This window comes from Entelurus aequoreus, linkage group LG05 (genome assembly GCF_033978785.1).
Source record: "Entelurus aequoreus isolate RoL-2023_Sb linkage group LG05, RoL_Eaeq_v1.1, whole genome shotgun sequence".
Taxonomy (NCBI): Eukaryota; Metazoa; Chordata; class Actinopteri; order Syngnathiformes; family Syngnathidae; genus Entelurus; species Entelurus aequoreus.
In genome coordinates, this window is record NC_084735.1 from 83254359 (window position 1) to 83273631 (window position 19273).

General features: G+C 39.2%; 1 protein-coding gene across 4 annotated transcripts; it reads left to right on the forward strand.

Annotated features, from left to right (window-relative positions):
• Positions 1-783: 783 nt before the first annotated feature.
• Positions 784-15253, forward strand: ccdc15 (coiled-coil domain containing 15). Of its 4 annotated transcripts, none has more exons than XM_062049067.1 (11): positions 784-802; positions 1310-1534; positions 1696-1827; positions 4801-4869; positions 6767-6883; positions 6964-7077; positions 9799-9885; positions 9947-10050; positions 13055-13249; positions 13352-13500; positions 14807-15253. In XM_062049067.1, the coding sequence occupies exons 2-11, from the start codon at positions 1379-1381 to the stop codon at positions 14851-14853; spliced, it is 1170 nt and encodes a 389-aa protein (XP_061905051.1). In that variant the 5' UTR covers positions 784-802; positions 1310-1378; the 3' UTR covers positions 14854-15253. The 4 variants fall into 4 exon arrangements, with proteins under 4 accessions (XP_061905051.1, XP_061905050.1, XP_061905052.1 ...); XM_062049066.1 differs by lacking the exon at positions 784-802 and adding an exon at positions 1092-1213; XM_062049068.1 differs by lacking the exon at positions 784-802 and having other exon boundaries at positions 1150-1534; positions 9950-10050.
• Positions 15254-19273: the final 4020 nt, after the last annotated feature.

The window sequence follows — 19273 nt, forward strand, 5'->3', positions numbered from 1 at the left end:
ATTTTATTTTGTATTTTTAGTGACTTCCCTGTTCATTTTACTTGCAGTGTAAACAGTCAGCTGGTAAAAAAAATCAGATTGCGAAAAAAATCCAATTTAGATCACCTTGGCCTGCAGCGTAAACGTAGACAAAGGGGTGCGCTGCATTCCCCCTCCGTACCAGAGGGGGCGGTATTGTACTACTGAGCTGCCTGATAGTCAAGTACAAGACAAGTGCGCGAAACTCAAATCTGTTTTTTAACGTCTTTGACGGAAATAATTGTTCTTTACTTTTAGTGCGATAACAAGTCAAGTTGAGTGAATTATAAATGTATGTTTGTTGTTCAATAAAAAAATTAAAGTAAAAAATAAATAAAAAATGTATCGAACTGCGCATTGATTGATTGATTGAGACTTTTATTAGTAGGTTGCACAGTGAAGTACATATTCCGTACAATTGACCACTAAATGGTAACACCCGAATAAGTTTTTCAACTTGTTTAAGTCGGGGTCCACTTAAATTGATTCATGATACAGATATATACTATCATATATACTATCATCATAATACAGTCATCACACACTTGCGCATGCAAGTGACGTTGAGGCCACGTTAGACTTAGAGCCTGTGCACGTTTAGACCGGAGTCTGATAAAGATCACATTTTACTTGCAGTGTAAACAGTCAGCTGGTAAAAAAATCCAATTTAGATCACTTTGGCCTGCAGTGTGAACGTAGTCAAAGGGGTGCGCTGCATTCCCCCTCCGTACCAGAGGGGGCGGTATTGTACTATTGAGCTGCCTGATAGTCAAGTACAAGACAAGTGAGCGAAACTCAAATCTGTTTTTTAACGTCTTTGACGGAAATAATTGTTCTTTACTTTTAGTGCGATAACAAGTCCAGTTGAGTGAATTATAAATGTATGTTTGTTGTTCAATAAAAAAATTTAAGTAAAAAATAAATAAAAAATGTATCGAACTGCGCATGCAAGTGACGTTGAGGCCACGTTAGACTTAGAGCCTGTGCACGTTTAGACCAGAGTCTGATAAAGATCACATTTTACTTGCAGTGTAAACAGTCAGCTGGTAAAAAAAATCAGATTGCAAAAAAAATCCAATTTAGATCACCTTGGCCTGCAGCGTAAACGTAGTCAAAGGGGTGCGCTGCATTCCCCCTCCGTACCAGAGGGGCAGTATTGTACTATTGAGCTGCCTAGTAGTCAAGTACAAGACAAGTGAGCGAAACTCAAATCGGTTTTTAACGTCTTTGACGGAAGTAATTGTTCCTTACTTTTAGTGCGATAACAAGTCAACGTTCATTCTTCTTACAGCTAACAACATTGATGTTTTAAAGACGACTACAACGACAAATCCCGAGAAAGTGTTGTCAGTTAGCGGACATGTTTGCTAGCCGAGCGAAAACGGTTGGGGACAAATCTCCGAGCCGACGGAGAAAAGTGCATGGAACCAACAAGGTGATGGCCGAGAGGAACCAGACTGTGGTGGCGGTGGGAGCCTGGGTGGAGGACGGCCAGGACTTCGAGGAGAATCCGTGTGTGAGTGACTGCTGGAGCTTAAAGCTAGCTAGCTAGCTTGTCGTAAGGCTCGTTAGTAGTTCAAAACACCGCCTTTCTTTTATTCATGGAACACTTTCATGTTAAAAAATACTGCCGTTGAGTTGGCGTGCTTCCATAACCTCACTGTTATTGTTTCTCAGGACTTGGCCTCTTATACAGACGAGCTCCAGGCAGACAGAATGAGGGAACGCGAAGTCAGGCTTCGTAGGTTTCAAGAGGATGTGCGCCATCGTGTGGCGGTCATCCGCAAGTGCCAGGAAACACAATCCGAGGTATGTTTTAAAATATTATTTGGCTCGATCACTATGGCAACATCTGTCGCTTCATCCTGGACAATATTCATGACAAATGTGCGCTTTGTTTTAAAGATGTGCTATTTGGATTTACACTGTATGAAAACACATTTGAAAAGGAATTTTACCTTTGCAACCTCATTTAGAGTAAAACAACTTGCACTGAGCCTAGTCTATAAAATCCGCTACACCTCCCTGATACCGAAGTACATGTCAAACTACTTCCTTAACGTAAATGACCGCCATAACCACAACACCAGGGGGAGTTCCACTAACCACGTTAAACCCAGATTCCGATCTAACAAAGGTCTTAACTCATTCTCCTTCTATGCCACATCAATATGGAATGCACTCCCAACAGGTGTAAAAGAAAGTGCCTCTCTATCCTCCTTCAAAACCGCACTAAAACAACACCTCCAGGCAACTTCAACCCTTGACCCTTCCTCGTCCCACCTCCCCAGATTGTAAATAATCAAATGTAGATACTTGTTCTTATGCTTTCTGATCTCTCTCTCTATGTCCACTACTCACTGTACATATCCTACTAAGTCAGTTTCAATGTCCATTTCTCTGATGATGCAATTGTTGATGACTGAAGTGCTGATATCAACCAAACCTACCCCCCCCCCCCTCCACATCCCACACCCCGGATTGTAAATAATGTAAATAATTCAATGTATATACAATGTTTCCCATAAACTGCCAAGATACCTGTGGCGGTGGGGGCGTGGCTATGGGCGTGGTCACCATGCCATCATCGAGTAATTTGCATAATTTACTACAATGATATGATTTTCTCTAAAAAGGCTCAAAAAATGTATACTTACTAATTAATAATAACAGTTTTGTTTTAAACGTCCATCCATCCATCCATTTTACAATATAATTACAACACTTTATGTACATATTTATATACAGATTTGAACAATAAGTTATTCACTGAAATATATTTATTAATTGTGGTTCTTACAAAAAATATATCTTATAAAATATAAAAGCTAAAATGTCTCTCAAAGCTCTGCCCCTTTAATTAGTGCATACTAAATAATTTAACTTTAGCCTACTACTACAACCATATTATTTACCAGCAACATAAAGTGAAACAGAGGCAGAGGTGTCCTGCCACAGTCAGTAACAAATAAACAGAAAACAGTAGTGGTCAAATACAATTAAGGCAACAAGAGAAGTATCCTACACTTCTCTTTTGTAAAGTAAATCTGAACAGCCCATATGGGCATCTACATCAACTATATGATTTGCCTGAGAAGCTGGACAGGACAAAAAAAACAACAATTTATTTATTTTTATTTTTTTTAAATTTGTGGCGGACGTAATTCTTTCGTGGCGGGCCGCCACAAATAAATTAATGTGTGGGAAACACTGTATATACATGCGTATATATCCTACATAAACAATGTATGAATATATTCGATATCTATATATCTTAGGGACCTATAGACTATAGACCAGTGGTTCTTAACCTTGTTGGAGGTACCGAACCCCACCAGTTTCATATGCACATTCACCGAACCCTTCTTTAGTGAAAAATATTTGTTTTTATTTTTATTTTTTCAAATTCAAGACAAAGTTATATGTTTTTTTTACTAGTGCACAACATGAACCGTGCATGAACATCACCTTGTTCAAAGAACAAAACCAACACAGTGCATGAACTCACAACAAATTACACACTTGCAAATCACATGGAAAATTAGAGGGAACATTGTTTGGGGGTACCCATAATACTTAGACTTCCTTTTTATTGTCATTCAACTTTTAACTTTACAGTACGGATACGCCGATAGGGAGAAGTTTTTATTTACACGATAAGTCTGGTGTGTCTTGACTGCTGCGGCGGAGGCTCTGTCGAACCCCTGAGGTTGACTCACCGAACCCCTAGGGTTCGATCGAACCCAGGTTAAGAACCACTGCCTATAGACTCTGTTGCTGCAGCAGCAGAGAGTTTATTCTGTCTTGACACTTTGTATTGATATTTTGTATTACATTCTTCCCTTAAATGATAATGTTTACAGTGATGGTTTTATATGTATTTTTTATGTATGTCGCTTTGGATAAAAGCGTCTGCCAAATACTTAAACATAAACATATATAAACACCTGAAAGTCTTTATATCAGCTAAAACCACCAATCTGTTTCACTGCATTCAGAATTATTATTATGGTTGCTATTATGGTCATACTCTTGTTTGATAGCAGCTCCGATTTCAGTACTATTGAAGATCTTTGCTCCTTCTCAACTCTGGTAATATTCTTTTCACAAAATACAACCAATAGTACGTTAATGTTAAATCTTACTTGTGAAACGTAATCCCCCGATTCCTATTTTCAACAGTCCGCTCATTTGAGCAGGAAAACGCTGAACACCAGCCCGGCATCTTTGTTTTCTACCTGTCAACTGTCAGTTTAGGCTGCTCGCCGACTCCTCATCACCACTTCAAGATGGCGGCCGAATTTCTCGCGTCACAGCAGCCATTGCTGCGTCTACTTATAAGATGTCTATGATGGCAAGGCATCTGTTGCTTCATCCTGGACAATATTCATGACGAATTTGTGCTTTGTTTTAAAGATGTGCTATTTGGATTTACACTGTATGAAAAAAAATTTGAATAGGAATTTTACCTTTGCAACCTCAATATTTTAACCTCAATGAGTGTTTACCTGGTTAAATAAAGGAAATTGATCACAGTCTAGCACAGTACCTGTGTGAAGTTGGCGGTATACCGGTATTACAGTCAATAGCGGTATATTTTAAAAAGTGGTATATATTTGAGACAATACCGCCATCTTTTGATGGGCCTTTGCTGCGGCGCATGTTACATGTTTTGTCTGGACCAATGTACCTACCGTACAACAAGGGTGACGGCACTCTTGGATGTCAATAAAGTGTCTATGTGCTTTTGAAAAACAATAACAGCAGCTTTTAAAACTACAGGTTGACAAGAGAATCCCGAAACAACATCACCACCTCCAGTGGACTCAAAGGGAGACGGACACGAGTGAGGTACATGGATCTCAAATGACATTCTCTATTGATATTTACTGATTTATCTATTATCCTTACATGTGGTCACAACAGGATATCATATATCTTCAGTAGATATATACTTTACTGTATTTGTGGCTTTGTGTAGTCCCTGCTCAGCCTGTTGATGAAGTCCAGCTCTGCTGCCACCTAGCTGGAGGCTTGTGTATTATTCAAGCATGAATAAAGACGTTAGTACTGAAGTCACATCACCCCGCCAGGTGATCTGTGTTTTTAAAAAGAGGTAAAGATGAGACCGGACAATATCGTATTTTTCGGACTATTAGGCGCACCTAAAATCCTTTTATTTTCTCAAAAATCGACACTGCGCCTTATAACCCGGTGCGCTTAACGTACGGAATAATTTTGGTGTGCTTACCAACCGTAAAGCTATTTTATTTGGTACATGGTGTAATGATAAATGTAACCAGTAGATTGCAGTCACACACAAGAAATATATGTAGACTGCAATATGATGCCAGCAAGCAACACCAAAACTTTATATGTTCCATTGAGAATATAGAACATTACACACGGCGCTCAAAAAGCTATGAAGCCGCACCGCTTGATGGATTGTCGGCGCGTTACGGCTACAGTAGTCAGATGTACTCTTCAACATACGAGTATTAGTATGGTGTGTGTGTGTATAAGGACCGCAAAATGGCACCCATTGGCAGACATTTTATTGGCCGCTTTGTTTCGCAATATTATGCAAAACCAACTTTTCTTACCGTCTGGCACCTGCTGATCTGTATTTGGGATCTGCATAAGTCCTGAAAATTTGCTCCCGTCTGCCTTTGTAGTCCGTGCCGACACCGTAGTCGATAAGCTTCTTCTTTTTCTCTATCTTCTTATGGGACATTCACCCTCCGCTGTTTCCATTTCTAATCTAAAGTAGTTTATATACTTGCTATGGAAGCGCTAAAAACTACCGGTGTAGTGAGTTTACATTATTCACCCAAGGAACTTTGGTTATTAGAGTTCCGGTCGGACGTTTTTTCACGGGACACATTTCCGGTGTTGTTGTTTCCGGATGAGGAGATGCTGCTCCGTTATTGATTTAAGTCTGAATTTCATTAAAACAGTTGGCTCCATCTTTTGACACTTCTTCCACTCCGAAGGTGAGCCACGTAAATAAGACCGCCCGCAAAACGGCGCATCCTGAAGCGACTGTACGAAAGCGACTTGAAAATGGTCTGTAAACCATAATCTATGCAACAATTTAAACAAAGAACCACCATTACATGTTATGTAGACTACAAGGAAGGGTTTTAAATTTAGAAAAAAATCATAATATGACCCCTTTTAATGCGCCTTTTGTATAAAAATAGACCTGAAATGACCCACTCATTGGTAGTGCGCCTTATAATCCGGTGTGCCCTATGGTATGTGATATTTAAAAATATAGAACAGAATAAGCCTTTTCTTAGTTGTCCACTGGGGAAATTCAAGTTTCACAGCAGCTAAGTGGACCAGTAGACCCAGATTAATTCAATAAACAGCAGACTGTGCAAAAAGGAGCAAGGATTATGTACTGTATGCAACTGTACCAAATAATGATCATTAGGGACGTAACGATAAAGGTAATAATGATAGTTGTGGTAAAACTCCCGACGGTAAGTATTACCATTGTAAAATCTAAATGTTGAGCTACATTAAGCATCCAGATGGGTTTTAACTAAGCTCCTTGGAAGCTGGAACAACATTTGCAGTTGTTTTTTAGGACATGTTTGACCTTTATTGTTGCTGTCCTCTGTCAGACGAGAGGGTCCTTATCAGCGTCTCCCAGCCTGCGAGCATTGTTGCATCGCGCTTTCTTGGCGGCTTTTTTGGGACCAATGCCACAGTGACGAACGCATGTCTGCCATGTTTGCAGCTGCGTGACGGAGCGAGGCAGATCCGACTCAGACTGGCGGCCCGCAGGACCAGCCTGTGTGACGAGGGGACGTCACAGCTGCCTGCAGACAGCTGGAACATCTCGCTAAGCAGACATGTGAGTCTAAAAAAAACAAAAAAAACCCACTTCCCATTAAGACAAAAAGTTGTGACTTGGCTAAATCTGACGTCCTGCAGGAGGATGACCACATTCAGGAGGAAGAGGAAGGCGGCAGAGATCATTTGCCGGTCGTCAAAGAACACAAATGTCCTCTCGTTCGGCAGCCGGCGAGCAGAAGTCAACGTGTTGTGGTGTGTTTGCGCACTAACAACCAACCGACAAGACTACACTCCCATTTCTTCATTCATATTCTGCTTTGTCACGGGACTTATAGAAGACTTCTACTTCTGAAGGAAGTTCTCCTCTGGTGTTTTATGGGCGCTAATCTTCTTCCGGTGTTTACCACACAATCAGAAAACAAGTGATGTAAATGATCACAACTCGGGATGGGTACTGAATATGGTATTTTTATAGGCACCGACCAAATTCCGTTGGTACTATAAGGTTTCAATTCATGTTAAATCAAACGGTGCCATGTTTCGATACCTCTTGTTGCACGTCCGGTTGCGGACTAAACATCGGCTCACTTAAACATTCACTCAAGCGGCGCTCAGGGCAGACGCAGCCAAACTCCCTCTAAGTAATGTTGCAAATTTCAACACCAACTAAGCAAGTATGCTTGGTAGAAAACGTTTGAATGTAAAGTAAGGCTTCACTCCTCCAAAATGCACTAGCTTTATGCTAATTTACATGGGATTTAACATAGACAGGCTACTATTAGCATTAGCGATTTTACACGGCGATTTCAACACCGACACATTTGGTGGGGAAAACTACAACTAAGGTGAATGTTACAAACAAACAGCTGGTGTGCAATATGCGCAATACTTACAGTATAAACACTTCGTAGGGCGCAACATAACACATTCAACTTCCTAGAAATGCCACTTTCTAGTTTGCTTCTAAATTTGGTAATGAAAACTACAACTAAGATGAATGTTACATACAAACAGCTGGTGTGCAATAAGCGCAACACTTACAGTATAAAAACATTGTAGGCAACAACATTACACATTCAGCTTCCTGAAAAAAGATACTTCCTTGTCAACCTCCAAATTTGATAATGAAAACTAAATCAAGATGAATATTACAATCAAACAGCTTGTGTATAATAAGCGTAATATTTTCAGTATAAACACTTTGTAGGGCGCAACATAACACATTCAGTTTCCTGGAAAAATATACCTACTTGTTAACTTCCAAATTTGGTAATGAAAACTTAACAAAGATTAATATTACAATCAAACAGCTAGTGTGTATGTAATAAGCGTAGTATTTAGAGTATAAATACTTCGTAGGGCGCAACAGAACACATTCAGCTTCCTGGAATAAGCAATTTCATAGTTAGCCCCTAAATTTGGTAATGAAGACTAAACTAAGATGAATATTACAATCAGAGTGTAAATACTTTGTAGGGCGCAACAGAACACATTCAGCTTCCTGGAATAAGCAACTTTATAGTTAGCCCCTAAATTTGGTAATGAAGACTAAACTAAGATGAATATTACAATCAAACAGCTGGTGTGTAATAAGCGTAATATTTACAGTATAAATACTTTGTAGGGCGCAACATAACACGTTCAGTTTCCTGGAAAAAGATACTTCCTTGTTAACCTCCAAATTTGGTATCCATCCATCCATCCATCTTCTTTCGCTTATCCGAGGTCGGGTCGCGGGGGCAGCAGCCTAAGCAGGGAAGCCCAGACTTCCCTCTCCCCAGCCACTTCGTCCAGCTCTTCCCGGGGGATCCCGAGGCGTTCCCAGGCCAGCCGGGAGACATAGTCTTCCCAACGTGTCCTGGGTCTAGGAGGCCACGGGGCATGTTTAGGGCACGTCCGACCGGTAGGAGGCCAAATTTGGTAATGAAAGCTAAATGAACATGAATATAACAAACAGCTGGTGTGTAATAAGCATAATATTTACAGTATACCACGTTCAGCTTCCTGGAATAAGCAACTTCATAGTTAGCCTCTAAATTTAATAATGAAGACTAAACTAAGATGAATATTACAATCAAACAGCTCGTGTGTAATGAGCATAATATTTACAGTATACCACGTTCAGCTTCCTGGAATAAGCAACTTCATAGTTAGCCTCTAAATTTAATAATGAAGACTAAACTAAGATGAATATTACAATCAAACAGCTCGTGTGTAATAAGCATAATATTTACAGTATAAAACCTTGTAGAGCGCAACATAACACATTAAGCTTCCTGGAAAAAGCAACTTCATAGTTCGCGTCCAAATTTGGTAATGAAGACTAAACTAAGATGAATATTGCAATCAAACAGTCGGTTTGTAATAAGCACAATATTAACAGTATGAACATTTTGTGGGGCGCAACATAACACATTCAGCTTCCTGGAAAAAGCAACTTCATAGTTTGCCTCCAAATTTGGTAATGAAGACTAAACTAAGATGAATGTTGCAATAAAAAAAGCAAGTGTGTAATTAGCACAATACCATAGTACCTAATGTAGAAACGCTTTGTAGGGCGCAACACAACACATTTGACTTCCTGGAAAAGCTGCTTCCTATTTAGCCTCCAAATTAGGTAATGAAAACTACAACTAAGATGAATGTTCCAATCAAACAGCTTGTGTGTAATAAGCACAAACTTTGTAGGGCGCAACCTAACACATTGGACTTCCTGGAAAATGTACTTCCTAGTTGGACAACATACCATAGCTGGCCTATGCTGTACTGCCATCTAATGTCTTGGAAGCGCAACTGCATTGCAAAGGAGACTCGTAAGTAAGAAAACAAGATATATATGTCCACTGCAGAGGACGCTGTCTTTCAGGAAGATTTTTGTTTTTTAATTTTTGCATATATATGAACATATCAAAACGGCCCCACGTTCTTTTGATCTTTCAAAGCGTTAAAAGCTCATGTGTTGGGTTGTTGCAGGACCAGTCTGAGCCTGATCTCAAGTCCAGCGCCAGAGTCCCGAAGGTCGTGTGGCCTCTGCAGGACCAGGAGACATTGAGGAGACAGGTATTGATAACCTCGCTGCAAGGGCCATACCTCTCATGTAAGCGTACGTCTCCTCTCACAGCAGCAGTCTCACTTCCTGACGCAGCGCCGCCGCTTCATGACCGCCGACAGGGAGCGAGTGAAACAGAGCAAGCAGCACAGGAAACACCTGAAGAAGACTGACAGGTGACCCAGACAAAACATTAGGCACACCCAGTCCGAGCCACTACAAGATAATCAGCTGTGATCGACAATAGCAATAAAATAACACAATGATTGCTTTTATTGCTGTGCTTGCCTTGCACACTGGAAGAAGCGTTGCAGAGACAGGAAGTGTCAGTAATGAGACCACTATGCTTGGTTATAACCAGTGTTGGGTTAGTTACTGAAAACCAGTAACTAGTTACAGTCACTAGACAAATATATGTTTCAAAGAGCCAATTTATTTCAGGCCAGAACAAATTGACAAAACCATTTTAAATAGCTGCAACATATCATACATAAGTAACAAACAGCATAATAACAACATGTCACAACATAGCTGTAAACCTGGCTTCACCCAAGGAAGGCACACATGACATACACAAAGCCTAACCAGGCATTTTTTTTCTCTCAAGGAATTAGGAAATAAAATCATGTCTTCATGAGATCAACACTGTACTGAAGCCCAGAACACTCTACGCATTTCCCCAGTTTTAGTTTAGGGATAAGGAAAGATTGGCCTGGCCCACTAGGATCCCTCTTTATGTTTGTGAACTTTATAGTTTATACATTTAGAGTGATGTGATGATCAAACACTCTAGAAGTCTAGAATGAAAGAGTATATAAGAGAATTGACAGAGTGTGTACCTTCAGTGATAAATGATGAGCAGAGGCAGAGTTTGGAGTGTTTTCTTTAGCTCTCTTTCCATGTTTATGTACTCACTGTCCACTGTGTCCAGCTGCCTGAAATCGGGTGACTCCACTGTAGAAATAGCCTGCATGTCTTCTAGCACATACGCTGCAATGGCTCTATCAATGTTGTCCTGGCTAGCAGTCCCTCCGTTAAAATCCAGCCGCTGTTGGAGGTGAAGTGTGTCTCTCCTTACTAGCTTCGTCGAAGCATGTTGGTTTTGTAGCTGTTTCAGCAGATTTGAATTGCTGTTTTGGGCATTAGATAGGATTTTGGATCCAAGACACAACATACATTTAACTAAAATGTTATTTTCTTTGTGCTCGACAAAAGAAAAGTAGTGAGAATATCTCAATGTTAAGAAACTCGACTTCTGGCTCCACCATGATGTAAACACAGCCCCCCCCCCCCCCCACACACAGAGCGCCTCTTCTTTTCCTTGTGACACAGAAGGACGACCCTTGCCCTTATGTGGGCTCTGTACCGAGGATGTCGTGGTGGCTTGTGCAGCCCTTTGAGACACCTGTGATTTAGGGCTATATAAATAAACATTGATTGATTGATTGACACCGCAGCGCTCCAATAAAACACACTCAGATCTTCTGTTTCTAACCGATACTACATAAAAAATGTAAAATAACGCAGTAACGCATCATGTAGTAACGGTAACTGAGTTACTGAATATAAAAAATAACGCGTTAGACTACTAGTTACAGCCCAAAATAACGGCGTTACAGTAACAGTTAGTCCCAACACTGGTTATAACTGACCATTTCACATGTTCAAAGTTACCATCTTTAACCCTAATGATGGTTGCAGACTTTGAGGGGCTTGAACCAAACATTCAACCAGTGTTAGATTTTTACTCTTTCAACATTTTACTTTCCTTTTCTTGTCCTTGACAACGAGTCGTCAGCCTCACGAGAGGGAAAGGAAAGAACTGAATGAAAAGGAAGAAAAGTGACCTGTCCTCCCTCAGATGACACAGTGTTTCCCATAAACTGCCAAGATACCTGTGGCGGTGGGGGCGTGGCTATGGGCGTGGTCACCATGACATCATCGAGGAATTTGCATAATTTACTACAATGATATGATTTTCTCTAAAAAGGCTCAAAAAATGTATACTTACTAATTAATAATAACAGTTTTGTTTTAAACGTCCATCCATCCATCCATTTTACAATATTATTACAACACTTTATGTACATATTTATATACAGATTTGAACAATAAGTTATTCACTGAAATATATTTATTAATTGTGGTTCTTACAAAAAATATATCTTATAAAATATAAAAGCTAAAATGTCTCTTAAAGCTCTGCCCCTTTAATTAGTGCATACTAAATAATTTAACTTTAGCCTACTACTACAACCATATTATTTACCAGCAACATAAAGTGAAACAGAGGCAGAGGTGTCCTGCCACAGTCAGTAACAAATAAACAGAAAACAGTAGTGGTCAAATACAAATAAGGCAACAAGAGAAGTATCCTACACTTCTCTTTTGTAAAGTAAATGTGAACAGCCTATATGGGCATCTACATCAACTATATGATTTGCCTAAAAAGCTGGACAGGACAAAAAAAAAAAAATTATCTTTTTTATTTGTGGTGGACGTAATTATTTTGTGGCGGGCCGCCACAAATAAATTAATGTGTGGGAAACACTGTGACATATTCTACCTGCGCACATATGTGACTAGTTCTTTTTTTTTGTACAGTCGCAATAATCGGGCTGTACAGTACAAGCACCAAGACTGTCGTTAAGCAGTGTATTCACCAGCAGCTACACTCTTTAGTTGCACCACTCCTCTATTTGAATGCTCAGCATAAACCCAGGATGTGTCCTATGAGCTATGTGGGGCGGCATGGCGTGGTGGGTAGAGCGGCTGTGCCACAATCTTGAGGGTTGCAGGTTCGCCTGGTTTCAAGCACACCTGTGAAGTGAAAACCATTTCAGGTGACTACCTCTTGAAGCTCATCGAGAGAATGCCAAGAGTGTGCAAAGCAGTAATCAGAGCAAAGGGTGGCTATTTTGAATAAACTAGAATATAAAACATGTTTTCAGTTATTCCACCGTTTTTTGTTAAGTACATAACTCCACTTGTGTTCATTCATAGTTGTGATGCCTTCAGTGACAATCTACAATGTAAATAGTCATGAAAATAAAGAAAACGCATTTTTGATTGCACAAATTCAAATAAGGGCTTTTTTTGCGTGCACAGTTGACTATCAGTCGAAAGCCGATTTTGCATTGCCTCCGGTCAAATGTTTGCGTCTTTTTTCCCCCCTCAAAGGTTGAAAGCGGGGAAGGAGAAGGCTCGCCTGGAAGAGGAGCGTCGGCTGGAGCGAACGCGGCAGCTCACTCAGGTCAGACAGCGGCTGGAGGAGAGAGAGGTGCTCATTCTGGAGCGCCTCAAGCTGGAGGAGGAGGAGAGAGCCGCCGAGATGGAAAGAAGGAAAAGGCCGGAGAAGAGCAAAGTAACCACCAGGTGATCTGAAGGGTTCAATTATATTCTCTCCTATTTCGAAGCCGCTGCTACACTGAATGTTGCCTTAGAACGTGTGATACTTCATCACTTGTTTGTGCGCAGGTATGTGGAGGCCTTGAGGGCTCAACTGAAGCAGAAGATGTCCGACAAGAAGCTGGACTTTCCTCCCCTCTGCTGCTGCGCGTCCTCCTTCTGGGACTCGCACCCGGACTCGTGCGCCAACAACTGCATCTTCCACAACAATCCTAAAGGTACAGACGGTCGCTTAAAGGGGAACTGCACTTTTTTTGGAATTTTGCCTATCATTCACAATATTTATGTAAGAGAACCACCTATACATTAAAAAAAAAATGTATGCATTCTTATATCGTAAAATAAATGCGATCAAACATCCGCTTACAATGGAGCCTATGATAGTCTATAAAACGCAAAACAAATATCCAAAATCCTCCGTCAAGGTTTTACATACACACTGTAAGTATATATGTAATGTAGTAACAGGCACATTTATAATAACATGTAATGTTTACGTATTTTGATCATTTTAAGCATGTGTGGCACATTAATTTCACATATGCATCACGTTTGCTTTTTCTTCAACAACCTCACTGATTTTTACTCACTCCAGACTTCATGACTGCCAACAGACATAATAAAACATCAAGTGAAGTGAATTATATTTATTTAGCGCTTTTCTCAAGTGACTCAAAGCGCTTTACATAGTGAAACCCAATATCTAAGTTACATTTAAACCATTGTGGGTGGCACTGGGAGCAGGTGGGTAAAGCGTCTTGCCCAAGGACACAACGACAGTGACAAGGATGGCGGAAGCAGGGATCGAACCTGCAACCCTGAGGTTGCTGGAACGGCTGCTCTACCAACCGAGCTATACCGCCCCACTATATATCACCTACTGTACATTTTCTGCTGTCTCTGGGATGGATGTTATAATTCTTGTTTAGATGAAGAATGACTCATATTCCTCGCAAAGAAAAAAGGGGGGGTGGAACCAAGCGTCTTTTCGTGTCTTTCTCGCCATTTCGGGGTCTAAATTGGATGCCAAAGTTGACCAACTCGTCAGATTATGTCCTCATCCGTCTTCTTTCAAGATAAGAGGCATTAATGATCTAGAATAAACTTTCATGAGCTCCAAGGCGTGAAAGCAGCTCACCAGCCGATGATGTCAATATAGCAGCACAAGCTAGTTACCTCTCTGTGATCAAGGCCCCTCTAGAAATAGTTTGTGTGTTTTAGCACTTATAAAAACAATATCACTCATACTTGGTTAATATTCAGGTCCCAAAATGTACATGGAGTATTGTTGGCACTTTTTGGTTGTTTGGAGGGCTTTATTAGCGGAATGGAGGACCTCTCTTTGACTCCATTGTAAGAGGACTTTTATTTACAAATTAGATAGAATGCATAAAAAAAATACATCCGTCTTCTTCTCTGTCATACTAATTGTGAACGATAGAGAAAATTCCCCCAAAAAGTTAAGTTGCCCTCTTAAAGTGCCAGAAAAAGCTCACATGGCTAAAAGCATGTCTGTGTTCACAGAGTACGCACAGGCCTTACATTCCGCAGTGTTGACTCTGGACTTATAGTAACCAGAGACGAAGACCACTTCTTTGTGATCACTAAAGACTGCAGTGTGTCTGATGACCTGGAGGGGGCGACACCCGCAGTCACCTGTAATGCTTTTGAAAGAAATGGATAGTTTTGGAATAATCCTGTGAGGTGACGGAAACACAATCAAGGTTTTTTTTTAAGTAAGATTATGATTTTTCCAAATAGTAAATTGGCTTTTATTAGTTATTTGATGATAAAGTGTGACTTTATGTAATTATTGAATAATACATGCATGAAAGGTGGGCCGTCTTTATTAAATAGTCCTTAAAGTTTGCTGTAAGAATAATTATAATAATAACATGTGGGCCATTCCACCAAATCAGTGTCATTTGCATGTTGTAATTATTTCAAAATAAACTTACTTTTCTGTCTGTTTTTTAACTCTAAATCTGATCAATCAATTGAACTACTCCAATAGATATTGTGTATATTTTATATTGTTTTGTGTAATAAACTTGTATTTATTAAAGCAAGGTTTCTGAGCCACATTGACTCGTTTGAGTCACAGGAGTGAGATTTTAGTGTACATGAAGATAGCCACTTGACATTTATACCAAACACATGACAGTGATTCCACATAAAACATATTTACTAAAAATAATCTTCAAAAGAAATACATTAAGTAACAGGACTTATGTAATTTGGATTTGTTATATAATATAATATAGCAGTATATATTATATACTGTATATATAATATGTAAATATTACATATGTTATATTTTATATTGCTACTATGGTACATTTTAGTCTACTTTATACCTGTTTGTTTTCGCCCTCTTTTTGTGCCCCATTATCCTTTCCATCCTTATCCTTTCCATCCTTTGTAACTGAGCTACTGTGTGGAACAGTTTTTCTTGTGGATCATTAAAGTTTGTCTAAGGACTGAGTAGAGATTTGAACCCTCAGTTATAGTGTAAATATGGAAGTTACATTTAAAAGAGTGAACTTTTCTTCTTGTCATGACCTGCAGAGGATGTGTCGAATGCAACTTCCTGTGGACCATGTAGAACATTCCATTTTTTTAAAATGTCTTAATAAAACTTTTTTTTTCCAACTTCAAGAAAAGTATAGTTGGACTAGCCAAAGGAATAACACACATACGCAAAAAAAACAAAAACGTTTCTGAAGATTTTAAAAACATTTTATGATCAAGTCTAATTTTAGAAATATTTGTTCCTATTTCAATGTTGTCTGAATTATATAATAGTATTCATTCAGATTAAGGCACAGAATACTTTTTCATAAACAATATTTTTCAGTTCATAAATATATGTACATAATATGTACATCTTCTGGCAAAAAATATGGAAGCTTTAGACTTGAAGGATGTTCATTCAGTTGTTTCATTTTGTATTAAAATAGAGTACATAACGTTCTGGCTTTAAGAAACATTAAAAGAAATCCAAAAAATGTATTGTGAAAGTAGCATTTTGATTTTGGATCAAGCAGAGTGAAAGTGATGGAATCCCCCTGAGAAGTTGTATTTTTAGAGATAACACCAGTGTCAGATTAAATGTCTCATTAGTCTGCAGTTAAAAAGGAGTGTTCGCACCTTGGAGAGCTGTTGCAGCAGGTGGATTGACATGAATCATTGCTCCAACACAAGAGATTTCAGTTGAAACAAAGCAGAGAAGAAGTGTTTTTAAAATGTGTACCAAGTATAAACAAAATGGAAAAGTTATAAAAGGCAAGTACAAGTACAACAACAACAACAACAAGTATACTGGTAGGCCGAGGAAAACATCAGAAAACTTAAAGCAATAGGTCTTGAAAACAGAAAATGCACCGCAAAACAAATGAACAAATGGGCGGACACTGAAGTCACCATCTGTGAGTGAACTGTAAGAAAGCGCCTGTAGGAAATGAGAAGCTAAACGAAAGCCGTCTTTAACATCTAAACATAAAAAAACAAGGTTCCAGTGGGCTAAGGAAAAGCAATGGTGAAGAATGGATGAAAGTCATATTAAGTGATGAATGATGAATCTGCATTTGGGCAAGGTGATGATGCTGGAAAGTTTGTTTGGTTTTGGTTCCGATTACATTTATGAAGACGACCGCCTGAAGAAAACGTGCACATTTCCACAGTCACTGATGACGTAGGGCTCCATGTCAGGTAATGATGGCTGTCATTCATCTTCAATAAATGTACAAAACACAAAACCAGTGAAGTTGGCTTATAGTGTAATTTGTAAATAAAAACAGAAAAGAATGATTTGCAAATCCTTTCCAACTTATATTCAATTGAATAAACTGCAAAGACAAGATATTTAATGTTCGAACTGAGAAACTTGTTTTTTTTTTGCAAATAATCATTAACTTAGAATTTAATGGCAGCAACACATTGCAAAAAAAAGTTGTCACAGGGGCATTTTTACCACTGTGTTACATAGCCTTCACAGATGTGTAAGTTACCCATGCTTTGGGCACTAATACACCCCCATACCATCACAGATGCTGGCGTTTACACTTTGCACCTATAAAAATCTGAATGCTTCTTTTCCTCTTTGGTCCGGAGGACACAACGTCCACAGTTCCCAAAAACAATTTGAAATGTGGACTCGTTAGACCAGAGAACACTTTTCCACTTTGCGTCAGTCCATCTTAGATGAGTTCAGGCCCAGCGAAGCCGGCGGCTTTTCTGGGTGTTGTTGACAAATGGCTTTGGTTTTGCATAGTAGAGTTTTAACTTGCACTTACAGATGTAGCAACGAACGGTAGTTAATGACGGTGGTTTTCTGAAGTGTTCATGAGCCCATGTGGTGATATCCTTTACACACTGATGTCGCTTTTTGATGCAGTACCGCTTGAGGGATCGAAGGTCACTGGCATTCAATGTTGGTTTTCAGCCTTGCTACTCACGTGCAGTGATTTCTCCAGATTCTCTGAACCTTTTGATGATATTACGGACCGTAGATGGTGGAATCCCTCAATTCCTTGCAATAGCTCGTTGCGAAATGTTGTTCTTAAAGCAATTTGTGCCAACTTCACTGGTTTTGGGTTTTGTAAATTGCCTCCTCTTCCATCCAAAGAAAGGATGAAATAACATGTTTCAGCGCCACAAGTAAAAACGTTCCTTGTAAAAAAAACATAAGGTCAATGTCATGGCCTGCAAACAGTAAGATGTGAGGTGGAAATAGAAGAACGTGGTGGATGACAAGACTCCAACCTGCAAAGCTTATCTGACAACAGCAATCTGGGAAAGTTGGAGCAAGATTGACGAAGAGTCCATCATTTTTTCCTCAGAATTGAGTGATACAATTTTTTATTTGTCACTCTTCTTGATCTAAAAATGAAACTGTTACTGACTTCTTGATCTCTTTTAGTGTTTCTTAAAGGGGAACTGCACAGTTTGGGGGGAATTTTGGCAATCATTCACAATTCTTATGTAAGACAAGAATAAACACTAGCAAAAGTCAGCTAACAATGTAGCCAGTGGAATTCGCTCTGATCCTCCTATAGAGTGCTCTAAAAAAAATAAAAAAACCTCTATTGTTTTACATAAGTAAGTAAATATATTTGTAATGTAGTAACAGGCACAGTCAAAAAAATTCATTTTAAGCATAAAGAGGCGTATTACGTTTGCTTTTCCCTTCCACAACAAACCTACTAATCGTGGCAGACTTCACGAGAGACGACAAAGACTACTTTGGGACAAATGATGAGCCAGAAACTTGTGTTTTTGAGCCTGAATATAAGGAGGATGAGCTACATGTTTTAAAAGCTGTGTGCTAAACAGATCCAGCTTATATGAAACACTAAGCATCATGTAGCAGTATTGCTAAGTGCTAAACAAGAAATAAAGTCGACAAACATAATAAAACAATCACTTACTCTACAATGTCTGCTCTCACTGGGATGCCGACTGATGGGATGTTTATATATTCCTGTTTAGATGAATAATTAAACATACAGTAATCCTCACGCAGTTAAAAAAAAAAAGTGTATTTTCGTGTTTTTCTCACCATCTCCGGGTCTAAGTTGGATGTCAAAGTTGATCACCTTTTTGGTTTATGTCCACAACCTTGAGTGGCATAATTTATCAGAGGCGATGACTGGCTCAATATGTCAATAGTGAGCTAGCTGTGGTCACGGCGCCGTTAAAAATAGTTTGTCTGTGTTAGTGCTTATAATAACAATATCGCTAATACTTTGTTAATATTCAGGTCATGAGATGTAAATCAGAATCAGAAATACTTTATTTGTTATTATTATAAATGGAGTATTGTTGACTTTATGGGTGGAATAGTGTACTCCCACTATCTTGCATTGTTAGCTACCTCGTACTTTCCGTATTTTACGACTTAGAATGCATTAAGAAAGAAAAACATCTGTAACATTTCGATGTTATCTGAATTAATCTTCATAATTGTATTTATTCAGATCAAGGCACAGA

What these genes read in the sequence shown, in the direction of transcription:
- ccdc15 (XM_062049067.1), top strand. Translation starts at nt 1,379, where the DNA reads ATGTTTGCTAGCCGAGCGAAAACGGTTGGGGACAAATCTCCGAGCCGA. An exon ending in ACTTCGAGGAGAATCCGTGT is followed by an intron (nt 1,535 to 1,695) that starts GTGAGTGACTGC and finishes ATTGTTTCTCAG; the next exon opens with GACTTGGCCTCTTATACAGA. An exon ending in GCCAGGAAACACAATCCGAG is followed by an intron (nt 1,828 to 4,800) that starts GTATGTTTTAAA and finishes TTAAAACTACAG; the next exon opens with GTTGACAAGAGAATCCCGAA.